This window comes from Trachemys scripta, chromosome 1, assembly GCF_013100865.1.
Source record: "Trachemys scripta elegans isolate TJP31775 chromosome 1, CAS_Tse_1.0, whole genome shotgun sequence".
Classification (NCBI taxonomy): domain Eukaryota; kingdom Metazoa; phylum Chordata; order Testudines; family Emydidae; genus Trachemys; species Trachemys scripta.
In genome coordinates, this window is record NC_048298.1 from 306202540 (window position 1) to 306214218 (window position 11679).

General features: G+C 40.9%; 1 protein-coding gene across 2 annotated transcripts in view; it reads left to right on the forward strand.

Annotated features, from left to right (window-relative positions):
- The window catches only part of MICU2 (mitochondrial calcium uptake 2), a 247104-nt gene that overhangs the window by 196726 nt on the left and 38699 nt on the right, over nt 1-11679 (forward strand). For both annotated transcript variants that reach the window (XM_034758762.1, XM_034758763.1), the window contains one exon: nt 1750-1832. In XM_034758762.1, coding sequence (XP_034614653.1) covers nt 1750-1832 — 83 coding nt within the window. The remainder of the gene's footprint in view (nt 1-1749; nt 1833-11679) is intronic.

Here is an 11679-nt window from a genome sequence, read left to right on the forward strand (position 1 = left end):
TCCTCTAGCGAGGAACGCCGCCTCCACACGCTCAATGTGCGTAGGGCATTGGCCTTTTACTTGGATAGAACTAAGCCATTCCGGAGATCCTCTCAACTCTTTATTGCCTCGGCCGAGCGGGCGAGAGGGCAACCTATCTCTGCCCAGCGCCTCTCCCGCTGGATTACCTCGTGCATACGCACATGTTATGACCTGGCAGGGATTCCCTCGCCTTCTGTCATTAAGGCTCACTCTACGAGGGCTCAGGCCTCATCAGCTGCCTACGCCGCCCATGTCCCCATTCAGGACATCTGGAGGGCGGCCTCGTGAGCTTCAATTCACACATTTACTTCGCATTACGCAATCGTCGCCCAGTGTAGGGACGACGCTGGGTTCGGCAAGGCGGTACTTCATCCCAAACCATTGTGAACTCCTACCCACCTCCAACAGATTCTGCTTAGAATCACCTACTGTGGAATACACAGGAGCAATCACTCGAAGAAGAAAGGACAGTTACCTGTTCCGTAACTGGCATTCTTCGAGATGTGTTGCTCCTGTCTATTCCACACCCCACCCTCCTTCCCCTCTGTCGGAGTTGTCCAGCAAGAAGAAACCGAGGGTGGGGGGAGCCCATGGCTCCCCTTATAGCACGATATACATGCGCCACTCCGGGGGTCGCCATGGTGCTCCCCCAGTACGGGTACCGCTAAGGGAAAAACTTCCGGCACCGGTGCACGTGGTGAGCACACACACCTACTGTGGAATAGACAGGAGGAACACATCTCAAAGAACGCCAGTTACGGAACAGGTAACTGTCCTATATCAGTGGGGTCACTTGCTACTGCAATGGACTTCAAACATGTTTCAGTGTCAGATTACTCCTGAGCAGGCTAGTTAAGAGGACAACCCACTAGTGAGTCAGGTAGCCTCAAATGGACAAAAGAAGTAGTTCAGAGAGTTTTGCATTTTCTTAGTGCCTACTAGACCTGATGAAATTGTCCTGATAGATAAGGGGCAGCAATTTGGTGAAAGAAATGCAGTTTCATTAAAAAATAGGTATTGGAGAATAAAATACACAATGTGCTGAAAGGGGAAAAATTGGAGCTCAAATGTATACAGAGATTCTATTAAGAAAAAAAAAATACTTGGGCTGGCTCAGGACCCTGTGGATAGTTCCCATGCTCCTAGCTGAGAGGACTGGGTTTGATTTACAAACTGGATTTGATTTACAAACCCAATTTCTTGCTTCTCAGGGCAGTAGAGCCTCAAGATAATTGTATACAGCTTGCTTAGTTTCTGAGAGGAAGAAGTACCTGAGATCACTCTACAGTGATTCTTCTAACCAATTTGGGAATATTGATTGGCTTTGAAGATTTCTTCCAGCTCTTCTTAGCATGAAAGTTGGTACAGGACATAGAGCTAGAACTTAAGATGGTCAGTGGCAACAGAGAAAATGGGGAAACAGGCTGAGGATCATAGGAAGAGAATCTAGGACATTAAGATGGACTGAATTTTCAGAATAGGTGAGAACAGATCAAGATATTCTGCTATATGTAGGTACTATTAGCATTTCATTACCCATATCCCTATCTTTTGAAATGGATATAAAACAGTGTTTTCTAACATTCACATAATAGTTGTGTATGGATAATATGGTTTGGGAATTCAAAGCATCTATTCAACTATGGAAAACTGAAACTGCAGGTGATAATTCTGCTGCATTCATTATTTATAAGCAAATGTATATGTATTTTTAACACTTCATTGCAGAACCACAAACTGGATTTCATATTGCTTTTAAAATGTTGGATGCAGATGGCAATGAACAAGTTGAAAAAAAGGAGTTCTTTAAGGTATGTAAATACATATTCATTTTTGAAATCTACAAATTTTCTGTAAATTATATCCACCAAATGAACAGTACATTAAAAATCTTCATGTAGTCTTTTGCATCTAATCTGTGATCACATCTTACAATACAGAGAGCTATATTTGCTAATACACTTTATTTATATGAAAGGAATATATAAAAAAGCATCACCAAGGGTTTAAAAGTAGTTATATCATGTTTGAAGTTAACTTTTATAAGCCCTACCTTTCATCCATATCTGCAGATCTCTGTATAGTAGTAGTAATTGCCCCAAGTTTGACCTACCTTAATGTATCAGCTGGAGAAAGTCTTCCAATTTCTAAATATTGACTTTAAAAAAGTCACTCTCTGATTTGTTTTAAATTGGATTGTGCTGTTCCACAATAGTAAACAAATATTGTTCCCAAAGTGATATATAATATAGGTGGGGGAAAGAAACTACATTTTTATTTGAAACACAAATGGGAGAAAGTGCTCCACAAATTGAAAAAGAAAACTGTGAAAGACACTTATTTTAAAGCTTTTACGAGAGTATCATTAATTTTGTAGAGTATAAAAAACTATAGTAAGTATTCAATTGGGTCCTTACAGGAAAATATATCTTAAATATTCAAGTCAAAAATAGGAAATGAAAATAACAGAAACCTGGACACTTTTTATGCACTCTCATTGTGATCTCCTATTATGTGACTGTAGATAAGCTTTTAAAAGAAGCAGAAATGACTGCCGTCCTCCTGTATGAATTAGTCTCCAATATTACCCTAACGATAAACAGTACTTTTTATCAAAGTCAGTAATACACTAAAATCCACTTCATCAGAATCTTAATAATTGGCACACCCGCTTGATTGGGAAAATTGCCAAGGATTCAGTGGAATGTATTTCAATGACTTTAAACGTTGGGATAATGGCACACCAATTGCTAGCATAAATTTCTCACTGTGCTGTCCTTTGTTCATTTCATGCTGTTTCCCAGCTCAATTATGATTGTTAAATGAGTGTCTTGCCTTAATATTGTTTTAAAAAATATTTTAATGCTTTGGAATACCTTTTTAAAGCAATTCCTGAAACTAAACAATGTTTCCCAGTGCAGTGTGTTCCCATGAACCTCTAATAATTGAGACAATTGCTTAATTTTGGTACATTTGTTTCTCTCTGTTTGTGCCAATTAGGAGGATTCTGCTGAACTATTCAGATATAAATTGCACAAACAAATCATAGAATCATAGGACTGGAAGGGACCTCGTGAGGTCATCTAGTCCAGTCCCCTGCACTCATGACAGGACTAAGTATTATCTAGACCATTCCTGACAGGTGTTTGTCTAACCTGCTCCAGTGGCCAAGTTCTATTCAGTACCATTTGCAAAGTATAGGCCCAATCCTGCAAGGTGCTTGAGTGCTCTCAATTCTGTGCAGGTCTTGTGTGCAAGCTCTTCCAGGTGTGAAAAAATTATTCTAGCAAACTGTTTACATCATTATTCTGCTGAGGAAAAATAAAGCCAAATTACAAAACATCCATTTTCTTTTTGCATTTGTCATTCTTACCCACTCGTTCTGATAATCATCCAACAGGACTGTATCAGAGCAACTAAAATACATACTGATCAGTGAAATGTGTCTATTCCAGCTACTGTTTTTTTAAGCTGAACAATACAGAACATTGATAACATACAGATATGGATAAGTCCATTAAAGAAGATGAAAGTCTGTGCTTTTTTGTGGGGAGGTCTGGCTGCCTGCAGTGCCAGTGCATTAAAAGGTCACTTTACCACTACTTTTTTTTACTGTGTACTGCTGCAGGAAAGCAAGCAAGAAAATTCCTGGTTAAGTATATTACAAGTCTCTCTTCATGTTGTATGTGTTAAATCACATATCTGATTTCCATGTTTCAATCAGTTCTGATTGAATTATCCAATATTAACAACTGAAAGTTATCAAAATAGGCAGCGATACAAATCAGTACAAAAAATTAGAATCTTGGAGAGGCAATCCTATTAAGTGATGTCATTGTAGTAAGAAAAATTAAGTTACTTTGCATGTCATTAGGTTTCATTAGGTCTGTCAAGCGATTTAAAAAATTAAATGTTATTAATCGCACAATTAAAAAAATTAATCGCATTGTTAAACAATAATAGAATACCATTTATTTAAATATTTTTTGTTTTCTACATTTTCAAATGTACTGATTTCAGTTACAGCACAGAATACAAAATGTACAGTGCTCACTTTATATTTATTTTTGATTGCAAATATTTGTGCTGCAAAAAAACAAAAGAAATAGTATTTTTCAGTTCACCTAATACAAGTACTGTAATTCAACCCTTTTATCATGAAAGTTGAACTTACTAATGTAGAATTATGTACAAAAAATAACTGCATTCAAAAATAAAACAATGTAAAACTTTAGCGCCGACAAATCTAATCAGTCCTACTCCCTGTTCAGCCATTTGCTCAGCAAAACAAGTTTGTTTACATTTACAGGAGATAATACTGCCCGCTTGTTGTTTACAATGTCACCTGAAAGTGAGAACAGATGTTCGCATGGCAATGTTGTAGCCGGCATTGCAAGATATTTACGTGCCAAATCCGCTAAAGATTTATATGTCCCTTCATCTTCAACCATCATTCCAGAGGACATGCATCCATGCTGATGACGCGTTCTGCTCGATACCGATCCAAAGCAGTGCAGACCAACGCATGTTCACTTCCATCATCTGAGTCAGATGCCACCAGCAGAAGGTTGATTTTCTTTTTTGATGGTTTGGGTGCTGTATTTTCTTCATCAGAGTGTTGCTCTTTTAAGACTGAAAGCATGCTCCACACCTCATCCGTCTCAGATTTTGGAAGGCACTTCAGATTCTTAAACCTTGGGTTGAGTGCTGTAGCTATCTTTAGAAATCTCAAATCGGTACCTTCTTTGTGTTTTGTCAAATCTTCAGTGAAAGTGTTCTTAAAATGAGCAACGTGCTGGGACTGCTATAACATCTGAGACTGCTATAACATGAAATACAGGGCAGAATGCAGGTAAAACAGAGCAGGAAACATACTATTCTCCCCCAAAGAGTTCAGTCAAAATTTAATTAACGCATTATTTTTTTAACTAGCGTCATCAGCATGGAAGCATCTCCTCTGGAATGGTGGCCAAAGCATGAAGGGGCATACAAATGTTTAGCATATCAGGCACGTAAATACCTTGCAATGCTGGCTACAAAAGTGTCATACGAATGCCTGTTCTCACTTTCAGGTGACGTAAATAAAAAACCGGCAGTATTATCTCCCGTAAATGTAAACAAACTCGTTTGGCTGAGCAGTTGGCCGAACAAGAAGTAGGACTGAGTGGACATGTAAGCTCTAAAGTTTTACATTGTTTTGTTTTTGAGTGCAGTTATATAACAAAAAAAAATCTACATTTGTAAGTTGCACTTTCACAATGAAGATATTGCAGTATGGTACTTGTATGAGGTGAATTGAAAAATACTATTTATTTTGTTTATCATTTTTGAAAATTGCAAATTGCAATTTGAAGATTGCAAGTATTTGTAATCAAAAATAATAATATAAAGTGTACACTTGGTATTCTGTGTTGCAATAGAAATCAATATATTTGAAAATGTAGAAAAATGTCCAAAAATATTTAATAAATTTCAATTGGTATTCTATTATTTAACAGTGTGATTAAAACTGCAATTAATCACGATTAATTTTTTTTTAGTTAATTGCGTGAGTTACCTGCAATTAATTGACAGCCCTACTTTTGATATTGTATTAAGGAATTAAAATGGAAGTTGTAAGAGCATAGAAAATGTATTCTAAACCCATGAAAGTCATTAAATTCAAAATTGTCCTCAAGGATCCTCAGAGGATTGCTTCATCAGGCAAATAGTTACGGAAATTGGATGTTTGTTTTTTGTCCCCTCTCCCCGCAGAATGGTCTTGTTTTGGGGGGAGGGTGGAACAAACCCCATGTGGGTACAGAGCAGGAAGAGGAAAACAATCTCTGCAGTCACAGAGGGAATCTTCTCATATGGTTAGATATCAAACATTTATGAGAGGTGAATATTTTAAAGTATTCATTTCTGGGTAGCACTAGTTTGGTAGACTGAAAACTAAGAATTTATCATCAGGCCTTTAGACTTTGCATATCAGCTGTAAAAGCACTGATGAAAGAAAATCCTGGTCCTCATACTTTTTAGAATGTTAAAAATGAAAACTGTTACGTAAACACAATTAGTCTGCCCGAATCAAGTGTCTATATAGCTAACAAATTAACAAACTAAATGTCTGTATAGCTAACAAAAATCTACTCACCCCTGTTGTGTCATGATTAGTTTCCAAAGAAAATAAGTCACAACTATTTTTGAGTTTCTTTTGCCTGTGTTTCACAACTTTGCCTCCTCCTGAGTTTTTTATTCCAGTCTCCTCTCAGTCTCGTAATGTGTTTATTATCTACAGAGTCTCACTGATTGACCCAGCAAGCGTTGTTTTGATACTACTGTCGCTTTTCTTTTCCAATTATATAATGACCAAAAGGCTTCTATGTGTCATGGAAAATAGATTTTCTTTATTAGAACATTACTTTCAATCTGTTTCCCAGTAATGTAAATCAGATTTGAGGCAGTCTCTCTGGTAGCATGATCAAAGGAGGAGAGTGTGTGCACTGTCTCCCTGACTGATTGAGTCACAGTTACTCCTGGTTCTGAATGTGCAGGGAAAGGTCTGCTCCATCACCTGGTAAATGGGCCGATGTCCCTTATAGAATCATAGAAGGTTAGGGTTGGAAGGTCATTTAGTCCAACCCCCTGCTCAAAGCAGGACCAACCCCAACAAAATCATTCCAGCCAGGGCTTTGTCAAGCCAGCTCTTAAAAACCTCTAAGGATGGAGATTCCACCACCTCCCTAGGTAACCCATTCCAGTGCTTCACCACCCTCCTAGTGAAATAGTTTTTCCTAATATCCAACCTAGACCTACCCCACTGCAATTTGAGACCATTGCTTCTTGTTCTGTCATCTGCCACCACTGAGAACAGCCTAGCTGCATCCTCTTTGGAACCCCCCTTCAGATAGTTGAAGGCTGCTATCAAATCCCGCGCTCCCTCTTCTGTTCTGCAGACTAAATAAGCCCAGTTCCCTCAGCCTCTCCTTGTAAATCATGTGCCTTAGCCCCCTAATCATTTTCGTTGCCCTCCGCTGGACTCTCTCCAATTTGTCCACATCCTTTCTGTAGTGGGGGGCCCAAAACTGGATGCAGTACTCCAGATTTGGCCTCACTCATGCCGAATAGAGAGGAATAATCACTTCCCTTGATCTGCTGGCAAAGCTCCAACTAATGGAGCCCAATATGCCGTTAGCCTTCTTGGCAACAAGGGCACACTGTTGACTCATATCCAGGTTCTCGTCCACTGTAATCCCCAGGTCCTTTTCTGCAGAACTGCTGCTAGCCCGTTGGTCCCCAGCCTGTAGCAGTGCATGGGATTCTTCCATCCAAAGTTCATGACTCTGCACTTGTCCTTGTTGAACCTCATCAGATTTCTTTTGGTCTAAACCTCCAATTTCTCTAGGTCACTTGGGACCCTACCGTACCCTCCAGGGTATCTACCTCTCCCCCTAGCTTAGTGTCATTTGCGAATTTGCTGAGGGTGCAATCCATCCCATCATCCAGATCATTAATGAAGATGTTGAACAAAACTGTCCCTAGGACCGACCCCGGGGGCACTCCGCTGGGGCTGCCAATTAGACATTGAGCCTGCTTTCTATACACCTTATAGTCCATTCATCCAATCCATACTTCTTTAACTTGCTGGCAAGAATACTGTGGGAGACTCTATCAAAAGCTTTGCTAAAGTCAAGGTATATTATGTCCACCGCTTTTCCCATATCCACAGAGCCAGTTATCTCATCATAGAAGGCAATCAGGTTGGTCAGGCATGACTTGCCCTTGGTGGATCCATGTTGACTTCTTCCTGATCACCTTCCTCTCCTCCAGGTGCTTCAAAATGGATTCCTTGAGGACCTGCTCCATGATTTTTCCAGGGGCTGAGGTGAGGCTGAGGTTTGTAGTTCCCCAGATTTTCCTCCTTCCCTTTTTTAAAAATGGGCACTATATTTGCCTTTTTCCAATCATCCAGGACCTCCCCTGATCGCCATGAGTTTTCAAAGATAATGGCCAGTGGCTCTGCAATCACATCAGCCAAGTCCATCAGCACCCTCAGATGCATTGCATCTGGCCCCATGGACTTGTGCATGTCCAGCTTTTCTAAATAGTCCTTAACTTGTTCTTTCACCACTGAGAGCTGCTCCCTCCTCCCCATACTGTGTTGCCCAGTGCAGCAGTCTGGGAGCTGATCTTGTCTGTGAAGACCAAGGCAAAAAAAGCATTGAGTACATTAGCTTTTTCCACATCATCTGTCACTAGGTTGTCTCCCCCATTCAGTAAGGGTCGCACACTTTCCCTGACCACCCGCTTGTTGCTAACATACCTGTAGAAACCCTTCTTGTTACCCTTCAAATCCCTTGCTAGCTGCAACTCCAATTGTGCTTTGGCCTTCCTGATTACACCCCGCATGCTGGAGCAATATTTTTATACTCCTCCCTAGTCATCTGTACAGATATCCACCTCTTGTAAGCTTCCTTCTTGTGTTTAAGCTCATGAAGATTTCTCTTTTAAGCCAAGCTTGTCGCCTGCCATACTTGCTATTCTTTCTGCACATTGGGATGGTTTGTTCCTGCGCCCTCAATAAAGCTTCTTTAAAATACAGCCAGCCCTCCCCATCATATTAGCCTCCCAGGGAATCCTGCCCATCAGTTCCCTGAGGGAGTCAAAGTCTGCTTTTCTGAAGTCCAGGGTCCATATTCTGCAGCTCTCCTTTCTTCCTTTTGTCAGGATCCTGAGCTTGACCATGAACTTTCATGGTCACTGCTGGCCAGGTTGCCACCCACTTCTACTTCCCCTACCAATTCTTCCCTGCTTGTGAGCAGCAGGTCAAGAGGTGCACAGCCCCTGGTTGGTTCCCCCAGCACTTGCACCAGGAAGTTGTCCCCAACACTCTCCAAAAACTTCCTGGATTGTCTGTGCACTGCTATATTGCTTTCCCCACAGATGTTTGGTGAAGCCCGTGAGCAATGTCTAGGCCCACTAATCCTCAAATATGGTCCAGTCCGTGTTCAGAACAAATGACATAAATTATCTCACAAGTTACAACCTTCATTTTTTGGGAAGGACAGTAAGGCTATGTCTTCACTACCCACCTGAATCGGCGGGTAGAAATCGATCTCTCGGGGATTGAATTAGCGCGTCTCGTCGGGACGCGACGATCAATCCCCGAATCGACAGTTGTACTCCACCAGCGCAGGTAGGAGTAAGCGCCGTCGACGGGGGAGCCGCGGAGGTCGATTTGCCGCCGTCCTCACAGCAGGGTAAGTCGGCTCGGAAACATCTAATTCAGCTATGCTATTCGCGTAGCTGAATTTGCGTATCTTAAATCGACCTCCCCCTCCCCCCAGTGAAGACGTAGCCTAAGAAGATAGTATCAAGCCAACTCCTGCAGCATCTGAATCCTTCCCATTTTTTCAAGCCCAATCTGTTGGGCTTCAGATCTGGATATGATATGGAAAGTGCCTTGATTGTTTGTAATCTCCTTAGAGTAGTGGAAAGAAACTGTACATCCATGAAAACACGATTAATCCTATCAGCACTTTCAATACCCTTAATTATGAGTTGCCTTTGACTCCCCTATGGAACGGGGCAGTAACAGCCAGAGTTGTTTTAAGGTGACTTTTTAGGGCTTGTCTACACTTGAAAGTTAATTTGCATTTATGTGGTGTGTGAATTTAAAGCACAATAACTATCCCTAAATAATTCCATGTGTGGACACTCTTATTCTAGAATAAGAGAGTCCACACATGGATCTATTCCAGAATATCTCTATGTGTAGACAAGCCCTTATTCCTACCACAAAGATGCCAATTGTTGTTCTTCCCCTAAAGCTCCAATAATTAAATCCATGACTAGTGTAGCTGGTGGAATCTTCTCACCCTTCTGTTCACTCTGTATGTGAAGCTACTAGAAGATATTTAGAGGTGCTTCTCAGATGTGTTTCATTTTTAATCAACCCCAGACAGAGCTGATTCCTTGCTCTCCTACTCTCTGGTAGAGATAATGACCTAGTTGAAAGGTAGCTGGCATTGGTTCTAACCAGATAAGACCGAGGCAATGCTTATACTTAGGGGGGAAATTTCAAGGAACTGGAAAGAACTGTGGCTGCACTCTGAAATGAAAGTTTTTGCCTGCCAATTTTCAAGGTGATTTTACAATTTCTGTGTCTTATGGGATTCCCCTTTGTTCCTGGATAATGTAGTAGCAGCATACCGCTGGGAGAGAGCTCTCCCAGCACTATAAAAAACTCACCTCCCTGAGGGGAATAGCTACCAGCGCTGGGAGCCCAGCTACTGTCTACACTGGCACTTTACAGCGCTGAAACTTGCAGCGCTCGGAGCGGGGGGGTTGTTTTCACACCCCTGAGCGAGAAAGTTGCAGCGCTGTAAAGTGCCAGTATAGACAAGCCCTTAGAAGCTTCAGCTACTGCAGAATACAGTTGCCAGCTTTGTAGTATCCATTTCTTCCTCTCTTCCTTTTTTCCCCCCACTGCAGTACCTGCATTCAGCAAGAACATTTCAAGTGTCAATCTTCAGGGTGAAATTTGCAGGCAGAAGTGGTGAGGCATTCTCAGTGATGGGATCTTGCCTCTGAAAATTCATCAGAGTCCAAATCTGACCACTTTTAAGCCTTTTCTTCACTAAGGAAAAAAAAGTATATTTTGAACATGTTAACATCTTTGTGTAGACAAGCTGTAGTTATAACAAGTTAGCTGATCAGGATAAACACCGGGCTCACTCTAGGGTATACCCTGAGAAGCCATAACATGTAACAACTACAACTGGTTTGTCAGCACTAAGGCTGAAACCCTGGCGCAAGTGAAGTCAATGGCAAAACTCCTATTGAATTAAATGTCAAAATTTTACCATAGGATTTTAACACACATTAACTAATGTATTAAAATGCATCTGTATCCTAGTGTGTACATATCCTCTGTGTGTGATGGACACACCCTGAGTGTAGTAGGATTTTTTCTATAGGTGCTATAATCCTTTTGAGCGCTTTCTGGTTGATAATCTTTCAGTTTTGGTCTTTTTCAAGGAAATTGGTTTGATTGCTGTAGGAGGACACAGAGCATATGCTCTTTAATTTGGGATAAATGTTCTGTTTTCTTGATACAAATAATGGAAAGTGATGAATGACTTATAGAAGCATGTAATAACTTAATTCATTTTATCTCAAATCAATTAATGACAGATTCTCTAATGAAGCATTCAGTTTTGGTACACATTCACAAAACACACATAGTTCACGTATTAAGCAATGTTAAACAATAATGTGTTGACCTTTTTGGAGAAATCTTTGGGGCTGCACAATGGTAACAAAGGGCAGCAATTGATCTCTGGGTTCAAATCCTGATTAATGTACCAATGAAAGTGTTTATGATCTCAACTTAATCCTTAAAACAACTAGCATTTTACGTATCAGAGGGGTAGCCGTGTTAGTCTGAATCTGTAAAAAGCAGCAGAGGGTCCTGTGGCACCTTTGAGACTAACAGAAGTACTGGGAGCATAAGCTTTCGTGGGTAAGAACCTCACTTCTTCAGATGCAAGTGAAGAAGTGAGGTTCTTACCCACGAAAGCTTATGCTCCCAGTACTTCTGTTAGTCTCAAAGGTGCCACAGGACCCTCTGCTGCTTTTTACAGATTCAGACTAACACGGCTACCCCTCTGATAC